The sequence below is a fragment of the Poecilia reticulata genome, linkage group LG14 (assembly GCF_000633615.1).
Source record: "Poecilia reticulata strain Guanapo linkage group LG14, Guppy_female_1.0+MT, whole genome shotgun sequence".
Lineage (NCBI taxonomy): Eukaryota > Metazoa > Chordata > Actinopteri > Cyprinodontiformes > Poeciliidae > Poecilia > Poecilia reticulata.
Window position 1 is genome coordinate 19,725,348 of NC_024344.1, and position 18,230 is coordinate 19,743,577.

Consider the following 18,230-nt stretch of genomic DNA (forward strand, 5'->3'; position numbering starts at 1 on the left):
GCTATAATAGTAATATAGCATTTTGATATTATTTTAGCAGCACTGATAATCTTATTTCTCTCTTTTTAAAGCAATTACATTGGGCTAATACATTTTTGTGTAAATACTGTCACACTGTAAAACAAAAGTATTTTGCTCATGGCTTTTGTGGGAACTGCATGGGAACCAATTTGACCAAAAATAATTTCTTTCCTTTTTAAATTTCCACTCACGAAGAAAGTATTGATGTTATTTTCTTTTAATAAAAGTAATTTCACCATGTTATGAATTTTTGTATTAATTAAGTCAGCTGTATAACAGTGATGATTACAAAAAGTTACTACGCTGTGAGAATCTCAGACCAAACAATGCCAACTGGAAAGCTTTGCTCCACAAGTTCATGAACTTGGAAATCTCATTGGCTTTTTGGACTTAGAATACCTCTCTGATTGGCTATTGTTACTCCACATTAGCCTCTGATTGGCCGTGACAGACTCATCAACTCCCAGTGACCTTAATCTGATGCAGTCAATGCCAGATTGTTCCCATGAGTCAATGCAATGCAACCCTTCGCCCATATGACCACGGAGTTGGACATGTTATCATGTATGGTGACTGTCCGTAAGTGATCAAAGTAGAATGAAACAGTACGTGTGACTGTCATATAAAAAGAGCTTAAAAAAGGACTTGGTGGTCAGTGACATCTGATAGCGTAGGGATGTTTCTTTCTGTGGAGATGAGAGTGACAGTGGGTAAAAACAAGGATCAGAGCATAACAAAATAAAGAGTCATTATGGCTAAGAGTAGCAATAAAAAATATTCAACTAGGTTCCATCTGATCCAGATCCAGTGGTTGCAGTAGCTCAGTGAAGAAATTGGCTGAGCTGGGTGCGGTGATTGGGTGGACGGTGGGGAGCGTCGGTCAGCGTTACCTTACTGCTCAGGTGTGTGCGAGTCTATGTGTGTGTGCAGAGGGGGTATTCCTGAAAGGGTCCAGCCCCTTGCCCCCATCTCTGACCCCCCCCCACCTCCCCCCCCGGTCTCCATGCCCCTGCTTCAATTCACTTGGCGCACACACATAAACGCACAAAAACACACTCTCGATGCAAACACTCCCTCTGGCTCAAAGTTCAAGGTCCTTCGAGATTTGGGTAGCGATGTCCCGAAAAGCTAGCGGTGCCCCCCAGAGTCGCGTGTAGCGTACCCCGTTAGAAGTCTCGGAGGTGCCAGTGGATAGATGGCACACCTCGGCCTCAAAAGCCACGCGGCCCCCTGCCACGCCGTGGGTGCAGGAGAGCAGAAAGGGGCCGGAATGGTGGACCTGGCAGCCACATCCGAGCGCTGCCTCCCGCAGAGCCAGTACCACCTCCGCAGGGTCCCGCCGCCCACCGCCTCTCAGATTCCAGCCACGTCCGACGGCCCGGGGCTCGGACGCTTTTTGATACCCAGGTAGATGGCAACTAGGGGAGGACAGTTCAAGTGTTAGGGATTAATGCGACTAAATTTTGCACATACAAGCGAGGAAGTTTGTGCGTGGATGATATAGTCTCTGATGCAACCGTGCTTTACAACAAGAAATGCTAAAACCACAGATGCATTTTCTGTACAAGGAACAAAAAAAAACCCACATTTTAAAAAAGTATATTTATACAAAAGGCAAATTCAGAACAAAGACATAATGAAGCAACCACAAACGTGTGTAATTTTTGTTCCAAGTATCGTGTCTCAAAGCAGACTGAGCTCACCTTGTGACCGCAAATCTCCTGATTCCCTCAGATTCATTTGTGACCCTGAAGGGCAGACAGACAGAGTTAAGAACTAAATCCACCAGAGAACAATAAGCCTTTTAAATAATCCTCGGTTGTCAGATGAGATGGCATTCAGCAGTGGATACTGTACAGTGAAACCAAATGAGCTTCAAAACAAGCGAGTGACGTAAAGACCAGCTATCCTTGTCCTACATAAACATGTATCTTCACCGTGGAAGTCACACTTCATACAGCATGCAGATACAAACTCAGCGATTTATGCTACCTCTGTGCAACGTACACATATCGATCATTTTGTTCCACAAAATGAAATCATAACACAACAACGCTACGGTTGATGCATGAGATGATATCCTAGAACCAGTTGGACCACGAAAAATTTAAATAATCATTCTCTGCACTCATGCTTTTAAAAAAAATAAAAATAAATCAAGCAGGCACCTAGTGACAGAAAGAAGAAAATATTCACAAGCCATGCACACAACAAGCAGCACGTGAAGTCAGGTGCCGGTGGAAAGAACTGCGTAAACTTCAGTGAGAGGAGCTAAACGGATGGGGGCAGCACAGGCAGACAAGAAAGAAGCGAGAGACATGGGAACTTACTAACTGTTTTTGATCCTTGTGGAAGAGTACAACCCGAGACTGATTTGTTTGAGCCCTGGCGCTTGGATGGGTCAAGGTTGACCCTGATGTCATAACGGGGTGGGAGGGAGGAAGCAGAAGAAGATAAAGATGGAGAAAAAAAAGAGGGTTAAGAGCAGGGGGCTAGGGGGAGGGGCATAGAAGAGAGTGTATCCGAGTCACAGGCGAGCAAGTGGCGAAAAAGAGCGCAGCGCAGGAGCTGATTGGCAGGGGCAAAGCTGAGGTTTGATAAGATTAGACATGTGTGATTATGACGACCAGGAGGGAGAGGGGAGCGCTGGATAATCCACGGCCACAGGAGGGCTTGCCAAAAGGCCAGAGTGGATCAAATGTTTGGATAAACATGAAGCCATACTCAGACTGCGCTCAAGCTGAAAGGAAAGGTTTCAGGAAGTCAATGCTGTAAGATAATATCCAACATTTTTATTCCCCCGGTTCAGATTTTAATCTACCTGCAACAACAAAGTGTAATGCTGTATAAAGCAGAAAAATCCCTCGAATGCCACAAATGTTCATATCTTTTACTGGAATTTTATTCAGGTGTTTTCCCACCTGATTCCATTGGACTGGGAACCAAAACTGTAACGTTTGTTACATTCGTCAGCTGGTGTGGTTCGCTTTCACACTGCACTGTCAAACAAACCAAACCCGTTTGAAAGAGCTGCTCCCTCCCCTCGCCTGTGGTGGCGCTGTACCAAGAACTATTGAATGCAGAAATCTCTGAAGAAGACACAGAGCACAGCTTCCATCTTTACGAAATGTAAACAAAAATAAAGTGGCATCAAATTTTAGCAGTTGTAGGATTTCTCTTTTGTTCTTGACAAAAGACCACGAGCCATTTCTCTTGCTAGCGCCAGACTCACGCATTTGTTTTGGCTGTATTTACCCAGAATGCCCTGCTCCTTAGTTTGCCTGCTGCTATTTACAGGCTGAAGTGAAAAATGTAAAGCTCTTGGAGGAACAGTATCCATACTAGCAACAGTATGGATACTGTCGCTAAAATGTATTCGGCTGCCTCTCTCTCATGTAAGAGAAACGCAGCCGCAGAACCGAGCTGGTGAGGAGGTGTGAAGAGAACCCATTGTTAGACAGCTCTGGTGGTTGATTTGCTTTTCTGTCAAACTGCAGAAACTGTTTCATGAAGAAGCTCAAAGTCAGCTAGTAAGGATGTAAAAGAAGACGATGGCTTTGGCTCCATCTCACCTCATATCGCAAACTCTTCCCATTAGTATTCAGAAAAGCAGAAGTTTCCCCTCTGAGCTACATGTTACGCAGTACATATTCACCTGCGAGTGAGTTTGGAGGTCAGCTTGGTGAAGAGGTTGGAGGTCGCTCTGGTGCGTGCATGGGGCAGCGGGCTGGCATCGTGGTGGGACAGGGTGGGCGATGTGGGCGGGGCGGAGTAGACTGGTGGGCCGCGGTCCCTCAGCTGACCCCCGTGGAAGGTGCTGCGGATTGTGGATCCTCGTGTCAGGCGGCATCTGTCCGATGAGGAAGAGGAGGAAGCTGCGCCGGCTCCGGCCATGCTGAGCGTGGAGGGGGACGCTGTGGGCATGCGGTGGCCCAGAGAGCTGAAGGGAAAAAAAAGAAGAAGAAGAAGAAACTGTGTCACATCACCCAGGGATTGGTGTGGCAGAGTCCATCTTATTTTCATATTTCTGTATTCCACACTGGATATTGAGGTTTGGTCCACACGCAGCCAGACAGCTTGGAAAACAAATACATTTTTATGCATTTTGGCCATTCATCCACACAAAAACAAGTTTAGCATCACTAAAAACGATTATTTATAAAAACCCATATTTATGTTTGTGCCTAGATGGGGAAATGGAGATTTAGGATCCTGTGCATCACAGACTGACAAATAACGCGTCACTATATCCACACGCTTCTTTTGATATGATTCCTAAACAATATTGTGTTGTGCTCAATTAACGTTATATTCTAATACGTTATTTAAAAGTAGTTCAACTTACATATTTTACAACACAAATGGACCTCCTAGCGCCATGCCTAATTTCTGACAGGAAGTCCTTGTTGTTGTGAAGAAATCTGATTGGCTGACAGAGGCTTTAGCTTAACGCTACACTGCCCCCTATGGGTTTGGCATGTGTTAAAAGAAGCTCGACGGGTGTCTTTGTGCGGGTTCACATGGATAAAAACTCATCTAAAACCGACCCCATGTGTACAGTGCTATTTTCTAATAGATGTGGCGGAGGTATTCGTTTAAAGACTCCCCTGTGTGTGTACAAGGCCTGCATCATAATGCTGACTAAGGTTAAATACAGTGCAGTAAGATATACATCTGTACTTTGGAAACACTGATATGACTGCATCCTAAAAGGTTACGGGTATTTACGTATTTTCATGTGCTCTAATTCTTTCTTTTTAATATTATTGATTGTTCTTTTATGTAAACTGGACTTGGAGTCTTCAATAAAATCTGTCTAAAAGATAGGTTTTGTTGCAGTTATGGTTGACATTTCATTCATTCTCAGGAAATGTGACAGAAACAGATGTTAAGCGTATCCGTTATATAGTCAACATATATTTCTAACTTTCCAGGTTTTTGTTTTTTACAGTTTGAGCAGATGGTGCTCAGTCCAACTTACCTGTTTTCTTTGCCATTCTGCAGAAGAGAGTGTCTGTCAGCACCTGAGCGGTCTGTGCACACGTATGTATTCCGGCGTGTCATGGTGCTTCCCGGGATGTTATTCTATAGTTCAAGAGACTGACGTTAGGATTCCTCAGATGCTAAAAGCTGTACAGCTACTACAAAATCCCAAAACTACGGCCATGATCCAATCTGCAGCTGTTGGGAAGAGAACTGGTTTGCACAAAAGACAACAACAATGACCTGCAGCCATGACCCCTCTGTGGCTCCTCCCACAATTTAACCACGTACAACTTCTGTGTACACATACAACATGAAAAAACTCAAAGACACAAAGACTCCAGCACCCACATCTGCAACATCCATAGTTTGCATGACCTGTGATGTTCAGGCTTTAACGTTTCTATATTTTCCACCCACCCTTCACTGTCTCTGATTAGCTTAGACCATGATATGTGTCTGTTGTTGCACCAATACTCTTTACATGAATGACCGGTCTCATTGGCTGCCTTTCCTTAAAAGTGTGCACAAAACTGTCAATATTCTGCTAATGTCAAAACACCGCAATTTTGCAATTGCTGTGTTTTCATTAAATAAAATCCTGGAAAACTATGAGTTAGGAAAATGGTCCTTACAGTGTATCGAATACAACTACACACACACACACACACACACACATTGATACACCGATTTCCATATTGGTGGAGAAAGTGGAAGACAGCATGTCTGACCAACCAAAGCAGTGTCTGCCTTGTGTTGACGATTGGCTCACTGACCGTGGTGGCAGTCATGTCTTTGCGGCGGTCTGGGATTTCAGACTTATTGGGGTTGTTGGCACTGCTGACCATCGGGCTGGAGGGAGGAAGGCTGTGGCTCCCCATGACGCTGCAGCTGGCTTTACGCGAAGGCATCCGGCCCTCCCGCAGCTCCCGGTCCCCAGTGCTGGTTGGGCTCCGCTTGGGGTGCATGACGGGCATGGAAGGCCCGCCTTTGTTGTGGAGGACAGCAGAGCAGACACACACAGAGACTCGCATAAGGAATATTCTGTGGGCACGGTGTTGAGACGGATCCCGAATAATGTGAATGTTTTGCAAATGTGCTTGTGGTTTGCTGAAGATTGAATTAGCAACACAGACCCTGTTAGAAATTCTTACCCCCCCCCACTGGCTGCTGTCGTTTAAAGCGATTGGTTAGAATATGGAATCGTGGCAAGTTTAAGCCTCAGGATGAAACTACAGCAGAGAAGAGACTCACAGAAATCACTGTGTCGCCGTTGTCGGTGGTAGGTGGAGGCACTGCGCTGCGACTTGCTGTGGGAGGAAGAGGTGGAGGAGGAAGAGGAGCCAGTGGCTGATGAGTGCTTGTTTGTCCCGTTGGTTATGGGGCTGGGTCGGACCCTCGCCAGAGACAGCGTACTAGCACTGCGAGCATCACTGCTTTCCTGTGACGCCAGGTAGACGACAGAAAGGCGAACATCCAGACAGAAGGAACAACAGTTAGTTCATTAGTCTGTTTAGGATCCACAACTAGCTGCACCACTGTTCTTACGTCGGTCCACACATCATTAATATGTCGCTAACGCAGTTTTTAGACTATAAATAAAAACAGGACAAAAAGAAGACAAGTAGCTTCCCTCGTGGTGCATTGCATACGCCACAGCCAACTGTTATCGATTGGTTAAAATCAGATCCAATCGCTTAAAACGTCAACGTTCCTAAAACGAGCAGTCGTTCCTCAGAACCCAGACGGTCCAGACCCTCTGGACGAAGCAAAGCGCAGAATAAGGAGCTTTTGTTTTTACCAGAAGCCATAGCAGGAAACAGAAAGGCAGATGGAGTTGGGAATTCAAACCACTGGATGTTGCTGAATACACTTAGACTGAAAACTGTTTGCAGCTGGTGAGAAAACGTTGAGCCAAAGTTGGCTCCAGAAAGCACCCACAGCGATTCTACAGCAAAATATGATAAAAATAGTTTAAAAACATCCCTCCCATTCTCATTCTGTTGCAGCTTTAATGCAATAATAGAATCTTTTTGTAGACCTTCATTTAGTGCAGTGACTCCCCTCTTTCACATACACACAACAGGGTGCCGCTTCTGCTGCAGATGAATAATTAATGCGTTCACAGAAGGAATTCTCCACTTAATTACACAGTGTAGTTAAAATAAAATCAATGCTTGGTTTAACAACGCGGCAAGCTGAGCTGCACTTTCTTTTTTTCTTCTAATGTGTTTTGATTACAGGTACAGTAAAAACAAACTAAAATGTTAATAGTAAAGGAAACAAATCATGAACAGTCATGTTTTTAAAACGGATATCACCAAAATAAAGAAATCAATAAGCAGTGCTAGTTCTTTAGAAAATATTTGGTATTTGGTCAGATTAGAAATTTAAGATGGCAGTTTAAAACTATGAACCAGTTTTCAGAATAACCCGTCTCTGACCCAAAAGGCCCTTTCTGAAGCAATTTAATGAAAACAAAAATACTCTAAAGAAAGAAAATTGACTGGGGACTGACTGGTTGAAAACCAAAAAAAATAAAGTAAATCTTTTTTCAGATTAGTGAATGCAACACGGTGCATGCTGCCAGATTGTGCTGGCAACAACACTCTTTGGTGTGGAAGTTGTTCTTGCAGGAAGAAGTTTCACTGTTAGCTATTTTTAGCAACACTGATGGATTTAAGACAAAGTGAGAGGAAGCAGAGTGAAGAAACTACATTTTGTAGCAAGTCCTTCCGGGTAAGTTCTGCAGCATGATCAGTAAAAAGAGGCAGGAAGCAAACAGCCGACTCACGTCGCCTTTCCGACCCAGCAGCAGGTAGGTGGCGGTGACCTCGTTGTACTTCTGATTCAGGAGAGCGTCTTTGATTTCTTCAGGGGTGAAGCCCATCCCGACCATCACCTCTGAGCCACACACACAAGCAAGCAAAGCCAACAGATCAGACAGGAGATCACAGTGACGACAATCAGGCGGGGGAGACAAACCGAGCCGGCTGACCTATGCGAGTCGGGTCGCTGTAGTCCTCCACGGGCTCTATGTGGGGCTTCAGGTCGTCCCCCTCGTACCCTGTATTTATCCATTTGTCCTTCATGACTTGCTGCGTGGACAGAAGCATTGACACACTTCAGTCTGGAGAGCATTTCTACTGCCGCTGCCCTTGCATGTGAGTCGTTCCTCTTACCTCGAGCGTGCAGCGCTTGGCGGGGTTCAGCACCAGAAATCGGCGAAGGATGCCCTCGCAGTCGGTTGACATGTAAAAGGGCACGCGATACTTTCCCCTCAGCACGCGCTCTCTCAGCTCCTAAAGGCCACAGGTGTCACATGTTTAACACAGCCACTTTTTAACTTTTGGTCTTGTTATGGAATATTTCTGACTTAAGAGATTTATGGCAATGACTACTGATAACTGCAAAACTCTTCAGAAAAACCCTAAGATGCTGCATTCGGTTGTCATGTTACTATAGCAACTGGTTTACAGAACAAACAAGCGATGGAAATATCGACTAACAAAATAAATCTTTGCTGATTTTGTTCATTGAGTGAGCCATTTGTAGTTAAGATACGTTAATTTCTGGCTCAACTAAAGTGCCTCTGAAAAGCACAGATTCACCAGAGGGTGGGAGTATTTAAACCCTTCCATCCCAGCCAAGACAAGAGTGATTCCTGCCAGTCACTCCTGATAGTTCCCAGTTTGGACTGGGAACGTTCTCCACATCAGAACACATTCAGCAAATGTGTTTTCATCTCCCCTTTAGTGCATTAATTTATTTATTTTTGTTGTTGTAGAAAAGTCAAAAGCCACTTCAAGCTAGTGAACAAAATTATTTTGAAACATTTCCATCAACCATTTCTAATACGATATTTCAAAATGCGCAGGAGAAAAAAATAAAACGGATAAAAACATGACTGGTGGGATTCCTGTCAGGTCTCCTCATAGATTTTGTATTTTGTGGATGCGTTTCCTATCAAATGTTTCTGCATTTATTGAAAACATTTATCCTGTTTATATCCACCTCCAACACATTTTTTAATCACAGCTAGACTTCTTTTATTTTTTTGTTGAAGAACGTGTGCATTCTTACAGCGTTTGACAACCACGAAGTTAAACACTGCTCATATTTTCGATGCCCCCAGGGGGAAAACGTACCTTTAGATTCTGGCCGTCGAACGGCAGAGATCCGCTGACCAGCGTGTAAAGGATGACTCCCAGGCTCCAGACGTCCACTTCAGGCCCGTCGTACTTCTTTCCCTGGAAGAGCTCAGGTGCGGCGTAGGGCGGGGAGCCACAGAATGTGTCCAGCTTGTTCCCCAGCGTGAACTCGTTGCTGAAGCCGAAATCAGCGATCTTGATGTTGGCGTCTGCGTCCAGCAGAAGGTTCTCCGCCTGAGGCAATTCAGAGCGAGCGGAGCGGAGCGGTTGGACAGGAGCAGAAAAGGGACACGTTATGCACACAGCAGCAACACACTCAGGAAGAAAATATGGATCAGTGTCGAGAGCTAGTGGGTCAGGGGCGCGAAGAGGGGAATGGGAAACAAGAGGACAGAAGAATAAATGAGTAGAGATGACGAAAAAAAGGAGAGAGAGAGAGGAAACACACTGGACAGATTGGTAGGTTGGAGGGGGGGAGGGTTGCATCCCGGACATGACTCATGCTACATGTATGTCAAAGCGTGTTTAGGCTCTGAATCCGACCTCTTTACTCAGCACTGCAATTAGGATGCTAAAGCACTGCTTTTAGAGACACGGGTCAAGATCACTCCCACATGCTTGACTTCCAAATTCTGAGAGGAAACGAAATCATTCAACACTTGGAGTTCTTCTCCAGGACCATTATTAATTCCATTCATTTGCTCTTCCTCACCTTCAAATCTCTGTGGACGATGTTCTTGGTGTGGCAGTAGTGGACGGCAGAGACAATCTGTGGGGAGAGAAACAACAACAACAAAAACAGACGGGGCTGAAATACAGAGCAGTAACAGTTAAAGGCAGCTGTGCTGTAAGGGCCGAAGTTATTGAAGTTCATTAAAACAAACAAAACAATGGAAAATGAAATGGAGAAAACATTTTTGTTAATTAGAATAAGTAAAAACAGTAATTACTGGGGGAAAGCTGTAACTAAATGGAATTAAAACCAATTGAAACATACTGAAATTACAGACATAATATTGTTTGTTTTTGTGTTTATGAATCTATTCATTAGCCTTTCGAACTGATGTGGAATCAATATTTTTTTAAATCACAGCACTCCATACTTATCTACTAGTCTGCAAAATGACAACAGCAAAAGTTGGGATAAAACACCAGAGACAGTTGGTTGTACAATAATAATCTTTTGAAAATAGTTTCTTCAGTTGATTATTCATTATCCAAACTATATATATGTAGGACAGTGCTTGAATGTGGTGGCGCATGTCACCAAAGTGTTGGATCAGCTCTTTGGGTTGTGGAACGTTGTAAAGTGTGTCCTTTGAAGAACGCCGTACTTGGCGTTCGTTACTGTGTGCTGGTTGTACAACGGTCAGTATTTGCTCTGAATTCTAAAGGTAGGCACCGCCAGCTCCTCAGTGTAGCCAAATGTTACTTTTAATGTTCAAGTAGTTAGTTTTGTATCATTTTGTCTTTTTCTTATTTTTTGATATATGCTGTATCTGTAAATCAAAAATAACTGCGTTAATGAAACATGTTCACACGCAGTATTTGCTCTGAATTCTAAAGGAGAAGCCGCTGTGCAGTCGGGTGGTCCGAATAAACGGTCCCAACCACGATTTCGACCGCCGTGTGTGTCAGACTCCTGTCTCGTTTCCTTCCAACAAAAACCCTTAAGACACAACGCAGAGTCCAGGGAACAGCGAGGACTCATCTCACACGGACAGGGTTACATATACATAATCACAATACAATAGTTTGACCTTTTTGAATTCTGCATCTAAAAACGAGACGTGAAAAAACAAAAACTACTACTATAACTAATAAAAAACAAAACTAAACAATACTTAGCTCTTAATAACTCTTGAAAAGTAGCAAACGTACTCTAAAAACGGATCAAAATTAACTGAATTAAACAAACAAAAATTCACGATAAAATAAAAAAAAAAAAACGAAAAAAAAACACAACCATGACAACCCGGGTGAGGACGACCTTTCCTACCTGTCGGAATTTGGCTCTGGCTTCGACCTCCTTCATCCGCCCATGTGACACGAGGTAGTCAAACACTTCACCTGAGAGGTAGAGCATCCGGGTTAGCAGACACAGCCGGCGGGAGTCCAGTCATTTAACGGCGTGATTAAATATGGCGGAGAAACAGAATGGAATTCATTCACTTTAATTTCTTGATTAATATTTAATAAATGGCAGCTTCCACCAGCTTTATTGTCCACAAGGAGTCAAGCTGCAACACATGGAAAACATAAAGACCTAAAAGATCCTTTAACTAAATGAATTTTCTCGCCAGGATTTTGATGAGAAGATCACTAGAGTTCCAAAATCTGACCACCTGATACAAAAACCCAAAAAAACACCATCTTGAAACTATAAGTTTTTATGCATTGAGGTTTTTGGGCCACATCTAGCTTTTCACAAAATCTTTGAAACATCTCATTTAGTTTAATCTTTTTTTAAAAAATAAACAAGAACCTGGGAGAGTCTGTGGTTTGATAAGATTTAAATGACGTTAGAACTGGGTGAAGACCAGATCGCATGTCAAAACCGTAGAAATACCATCCATGCCAAACTACCCACCTCCACTGGCATACTCCATAACAAGGTAAAGGGTCTTCTCCGTCTCTATCACCTCAAACAGCTTCACTGTAGAGCAAAAAAATACAATTTAACACAATGTTAACAATGCTGTCTGGTCACACACATACAAAGCAGCTGCACATATTAAACCAATAAGATGGATGGGAGGAAGTTGTCCTACCTATGTTAGGGTGATTTAAGCCTTTCATTATTCGTACCTCCCGAAAAAGCTGAAAGACAAAACGAGGAATAAACGATTATGATGATGAATGAGGTGAAGATGTGAAGCTGAATGGCTCCAAAGGTTCAACATACATCTATTGGTATAGTTTATAATCCACCAGACGCAAAGGTGTTTCACTTCAAAAATCTGGGACCTAATTTGTCTAGAGTGGCCTTTGGTGTTTAATTTAAGATAATTATACAGCAATAACCTAAATAATTCAAATTTATATGCATAAAATTCCAGTTCACAATAAAAGTAATCTCAAAGCATTTCACATGGAAGTTAGATCCAAGGAGAGCAATTCTCAAAGCAAAGTCGACTTTGACGAGAGTGAATGCCGCACCAGGCATAAAACACACACATTCATAAAAAAAGATGAGTAAAAACCAGCTTCAGTTTATAACATTCATGTCACCTCTTACTTACACATGTGTACCTGTGTCTTTACAAAAAACTACATAGGACCCCTTACTAGTTTTGATAACAAAAGTAGCTTTGAGAAATCGGGTAGTGACCAGTACATTGTGACTCTCACCTTCATTGGCCATGTCAAAGATCTTTTTTTTTATTTTTTATAATTTTGTATAAAATTGCCCCCAGCAAAATGGTAGAGCTGCAGACGGACATCATGTTCGATTCCACAGGTGTCTTACGTTAGAAAGTCAATGGAACATGACTGCCATGTCATGGTGTCTGAACTTTTACGAAACTGTTTGTGATTTACTTACTAGATTGTAAACCAATCGCACGTTTGAGAAAGGGAGGGACAAATGTTTTTACCGCTATATTTATGGGTTAACTCATGTAAATAAATGAGAGATTTTGCTGGCACTAATTTCTCCCTCTGCAGAGATCTCTTATAAAACAGTCAAAGACTATAAGGCCGTAAATGTGGAATTAGCAATTTGATCTTTCAAGAGCCTTTGAGTTAACATTTCACAAAGCATTATCGGGTTGTGCTGAAAACACCAGCTGTAGTAGCTGTTAATGAGTGAAGAGTCAAAATTAGCTATTTTCAGTACCATTAGCTGCCTTTCCATTACAAATGTGAAAAAACTTTGTTGATATTCCACTGTTAATGAACAAAGCAAAAACAAATCGCAAATGCAGTGATTCCATTAAGTAAGAACAACTAAGTTCATGCAATATTTAAAGAATATGTCAAGACGTCTCATCCACGTGCAACTTCCTGTCATCTTTTTCGTCGTTTCCAGAAGTAGTAACATCCAGTCGTTATTTACATGACTTGTGTGATGAGAATTTTTTTTGTGTAGTTTTGTGAAATACACTAATTTCAATGCAGAAGAACCACCTCATCCTAGTGTAAAAACCTTAAATTAAGCAAATGTATTTTTGTAATTCCAATTTGCCCAAATAGGGAAACACAGCTAGTTTGATGTTAAAAAGTAGTTATGGGGCTGCAAAAAAAAAAGTGAGAGAAAGCACGGCTTTCAGCAGATGACAATGAAACTAAATTAAGCACTGATCTTTTTGCGTCTTGGAACATATTGGGTTTGGAAATATTGGCGGCTAACAGAGCTAATGCAAATACCAAACGATATAAACATTTCAAACTTTGAGCTCCAGTCATTTTGTCTGTGTTTCAACAAACTAGTCGGTCTTTAATCTCTTTTTAACCAGACAGGAAGTGGATGAAACTAGACGAATCCCACCAACGGTTCCGTTGCGCAGACATGTGAGCAGTCAAAGTCTCAGGATGACCAGCTCACACAGACAACTCGACACCTAAAATAACCGCATCACATTTAGAATTTGCGAAGTCCTCCTCGTCGTTTAAACACGGCAACAACAACATGATGCCCACGCACAAATGTGCAAGTGAATGTGCAGCCAAGAACCCGACCGGTTTCTACTCCGTGTTGGAGGTCTGCCGTGAGGCGACGGGCGGCACGGGGGGATTAAAACCGAGGCAGCTCCCCCTGATTTTATGTAAATAGCTGCATGTTTGCTGGACCAAAGAGCACGGCTGAAAACAGACAGCCCTAATCCGCGATAACAAGGAGGGAAAAGGGAGGAAAATGATGCCTGATAAGCTATTCTACTCCCCGTCATTTCTCTGTGTTTTCCCCCTCCTCCATTCAGTTCTTCTAGCAGCCTTTGCTAGTGATGTCACTGTTGCCATAGCAACCCAGGTATTAAGCTCTTCCCCAGCTGCACTGGAGAGGAATCTTGGGATACGTAGTACTTGAAACCCTCATCCCGACCCATCCCGTCGGCTCTCCCCGCTCAGAAGCGGCGGGCGGGCGGGATCGGATCCGTCAAAAGGAATCACGGCTTTAACGGCTCCTCCAGCGAGACGTTTGACCCTCGTTGCTGCTGATTAAATAGCGGCCCCGCAATGGCAGCGGATGTGCAAAGCTCTGTGGCGACGAGGCCCCTCCTGCAAATCCTGGCTGGAGTTCAAATCAAACAGATGGTGACAAACTGCATTAAAAAGGGAGTCGTTGCGCCGATGTGTTTTGACTTAAAAACACGAAATAATAGCAATAAAAAGAAATGGTTTGATTTGATTTCTAGTGTGTTCTATCCAGAGTTTTAGGAGAACAACGCGGAAATCTTATGAGATTTAAAAGCTGCCTTATGGACGATAAGATTACATTTTCTCCATTTGCAATTTCACTTCTTTCTTCATTGTTCTACGAATGATACAACCATCCCTCTTTCTTTCTCCTCTCTACATATATTAGCACCCAGATTATTTTAATGTGGGCTCTTTCATGTCTTAGGCCCACAGAATATTTCCCAGCCTAAACACGTTAAAGTTAAAGTCCACTATTATTATTATAATTATTATTATTAATCTGGTATGTAGAAACACAGCTGAAAACTAGCCCAATGACAGTGTAGCAATAAACTCAACAGGAAATCAGTTCATGTGAATATTAATCTGTTAATATTCAACATGAAATTCTGACAGACTCCAGCTGAAGAAGACTGAACTATGACATTTGGTTAAAAGTTTAAAGCTGTGTACATGTTTTTTCTCCTATCATATAATAGATCTCTTTTTGTTTGTTTGTTTCTGTCAAATTGGAATTATCAGAGCCACCGTACATGAAGATGAAGCTCTACTTTATTAGTTGGAGAATTGTAAAAATATTAGGTGGATTTGGTCAAACAAAGCATAAAAGCTAAAGATTAGATTTGTTTTGCTTTTGACTTTTTTTTATTTTTTTATCAAAACTAATCTTTTCCTCCTCATAGCCTCTGTGATACCAGTGACCTTGTGCAGTTAGAGTATTATCCAGGGTTTAGCGCATGCAGTAAATACAAGAGCTTTTTGTTGTTTTGTAATCCAGACTCTTTACTCTTCACATGCATCATTTTACGTTGGAACATAAAATGGGTATTTTCAATCCATCTTCTGCGCACGTCTTATAAATTAGATTTTAATTCTTTAAAACAGACAAAATTGTTTCAAAGTTGACATTTTAAACCAACTTAAGCATTCACTTTACGATACAAATACGAGATTAGAAACCATGCAATGTTCCAGTAGAAAAATGACTTGCGGCACAAAAAATAACCAGTGTTGGTGTCTTTTTACTTTGGCTTCAATGCAAGCACTAACAGATGGCAAGTCGCTGAAAACGATACATTTTCTTCCGTCTTAACACTGTTTCTGTGAAAAAGTTGCATCGACTACATCTGATGCTTTTGCAATAAAACATCCAAGTTGTGTTTCTTTAAATCTTTCACAACCCTCTTCAAAATTTGCTGTAACCATCAATAAATAAATTACTGCCACCAAAAGCATAAATTGATTGCTGTTCAACCAGTTATTTGCAATATTATTATTGAATATAGTGATATTGCCATCATGTTAAAATTGTGATATATAGTGCAGTGTTTAGATATTAAAATGGCCGAATGAGGACGTCTCTTAGTAGAGACTATGGGACAAATACAGTCCACTCTCTGGCTGTGCTTTTTACCATTTTGATTTATGCCACCAGTTTCCTACATATATTTAATTTCTCAATGATTTTTGAGTTATTCAACAAAATCTATCAGGATACAGGGCAGCAGTGTTGAAGCAAAAGCTTTGTGCAAAAGCAGATCACAATTCAGTTATTTGCAACAAATCGACCATTATAATTAAAAAAATAATAACCACCAACAATTACACTAATAATTAGGTATTTGGATTGTTCTTGAATTACTGAATTAATATACTTATGAGTGCAGCAGCAGAGATATTTATAGTTTTTTATCTTATTTAAGTTACTCAACCATCAGGTTAGTTCAGAGTTGATGGACTGTTGATGCTAACATTAGTGTTGGGGTTGACTTTGCTGCTCCAGCATGTTTAACACCAACATGCTATTTTAGACGCGAGTAGCTTCACTGATAGGGTAACTGCTTTTAGCCCAACTTGAACACAACAGCAGTATTTTCCAGTGTCCAATCAGATCGGTTTTTGAAGCATACCGTATTTTCCGCACTATAAGGCGCACCTAAAAACCTTCAATTTCCTCAAAAGCCGACAGTGCGCCTTATGTATGGACCAATATTGAGCCACAACAGGTCTAGCAATTACGGTAAGCAGCCGCCGACTTCATTTTCCCCTGTAGAAGAAGAAGTACGCAGTGCATGCTGGGAATAGTTGTCAGAAAGCTGGTTTGTTAATAAAGTTTGATAATACATTTAAAGCCAGGGGGGCGGAGGGGCGGGGAAAGAGAGACCTAGACTGCAGCGGCAGCGTGTCGGTTGGTCTGTGTTACCCAGAAAGCAGTTGGGCACAATATTGCAACACCGTGAGTGAAACAACGACTGGGGCAGACTACTATATAAAGTACTCAGGGACCACTTCTTTACAAATGTGGATGTGTAATAATAGAGAACGGAACAAAACTGTTGCCAATTTGTCCCGTTCTCTATTATGCGCCTTATAATGCGGTGCGCCGTGTATATATGAAAAAAGTTTTAAAATAGGTCAATCATTGAAGGTGCGCCTTATAGTGCTGAAAATACGGTAAATTAATCCCAGTGGACCAAGAGAAGTGGCTTCATTGTTTGCTGATGTCGCTTGTGCGTTAGAGTTATGGGCATAGCAGAAACGCACAAACACAAAGGTTCCACTTGGTCACTTTTGTATGTAAAAAAAAAATGTGATTAATTACATTGAAATACAAGTAATTAATTATCAAAATTTATGCGATAATGTCCCAGACTTAGTTTTCATTTTTCCACTAAAGATGTAATTCTTCCGATCACTAAAACTACGCCCTGCTTTGCTTTGCCAAAAATCCACAGAACTCCTTCTTGCTTTTCAAGAACAATAAACAGAAACGTTGAGTTGCTTCCAATATTTTGTAATGTCAAAGGTGGAAAACAATTAATTATAATCTCAAACTTTAAAGTCTCAAAAACTGCAATTTTAAGAGGATCTGTGAACATGTTTAAAGGTGGAAATCTTTTAGTTCACAAGATTCTTCTTCTCAGAAAGGAGGTGAAAAAGACAGAAATCCTCGGAGCCCCTTATGGCTAAATGTTGGTGACGGCCATACAAGAACACAATCAGCTCTGCAGAACGTCTGCATTCTTAAGTCTCTTACATTTCCCCTTCAACTTTCACCCAACTGTGTTACATGCAGCTGCGTGAGGTGATGCTGAGATATCTGGGAAATAGGAAGTAAATATCTTAGGATTGTTAAGCATCTTCAAGTGAAAATACAACACTTTTAAGGCAGGAAGGACACAACACAGATAGACAAACAGTATTAAAGAAAAGAGGAGAAAGAAAAAGATGGGGAAAGTAAAGAAATGAAGTGATATTATGAGAATATGAGGAAAGGCACAAAGAAGGAGAAAGTACAGAAGAAAAAAAAACAACACTAAGAAGGAAGAACACGACTTTTAGTAAACAGAATGGGGAATATAGTCTGGAACTACGCAGATTTCTTTCCATGCTTTCATTTTGTTTTATCCCAGCCCCTTCCAGACTTAAGGAATCCCGTCCACTGGTTTCCGTGTGCCTGGACGTCCAGCACAGGTTCTCCTGCTCGACATCTCCGTGAGTCAGGCTGCAACGGCGAAGCTTGAGTCACCCCATTCCTGCCGCGACACTTCTCCCCTTTCTACGAAAACGGTGACAGATCCCGACACGAACAACTCTACAACACGTCCTTTGCCGTTACCCGCAAACGCGCGTGTTTGAGGAAGACGCGGTAGGAAGACATGCACACAAACAGAGGGGAGTGTGAGCCGGGTGACCGCGGCCTCCGGGATGAGTCAG

General features: G+C 42.1%; 1 protein-coding gene across 4 annotated transcripts in view; it reads right to left on the minus strand.

The window, feature by feature from the left end:
• Window positions 1-1,007: 1,007 nt before the first annotated feature.
• mark4a (MAP/microtubule affinity-regulating kinase 4a) overlaps window positions 1,008-18,230 on the minus strand; it is a 26,675-nt gene continuing 9,452 nt past the window's right edge. The window contains exons 4-18 of one of the 4 annotated variants that reach the window (XM_008428349.2): window positions 11,927-11,975; window positions 11,746-11,811; window positions 11,155-11,225; window positions 9,868-9,924; window positions 9,153-9,389; window positions 8,187-8,306; window positions 8,003-8,102; window positions 7,799-7,908; window positions 6,259-6,445; window positions 5,781-5,992; window positions 5,003-5,106; window positions 3,677-3,961; window positions 2,352-2,434; window positions 1,725-1,769; window positions 1,289-1,439 (exon numbers count right to left, since the gene is read on the minus strand). In XM_008428349.2, the coding sequence (XP_008426571.1) occupies window positions 1,375-1,439; window positions 1,725-1,769; window positions 2,352-2,434; window positions 3,677-3,961; window positions 5,003-5,106; window positions 5,781-5,992; window positions 6,259-6,445; window positions 7,799-7,908; window positions 8,003-8,102; window positions 8,187-8,306; window positions 9,153-9,389; window positions 9,868-9,924; window positions 11,155-11,225; window positions 11,746-11,811; window positions 11,927-11,975 (1,791 nt within the window). In that variant the 3' untranslated portion in view covers window positions 1,289-1,374. Of the gene's footprint in view, window positions 1,440-1,724; window positions 1,770-2,351; window positions 2,435-3,676; window positions 3,962-5,002; window positions 5,107-5,780; window positions 6,008-6,258; window positions 6,446-7,798; window positions 7,909-8,002; window positions 8,103-8,186; window positions 8,307-9,152; window positions 9,390-9,867; window positions 9,925-11,154; window positions 11,226-11,745; window positions 11,812-11,926; window positions 11,976-18,230 lie in introns of all 4 variants that reach the window. The other 3 variants (XM_008428348.2, XM_008428347.2, XM_008428346.2) reach the window with 3 other exon arrangements.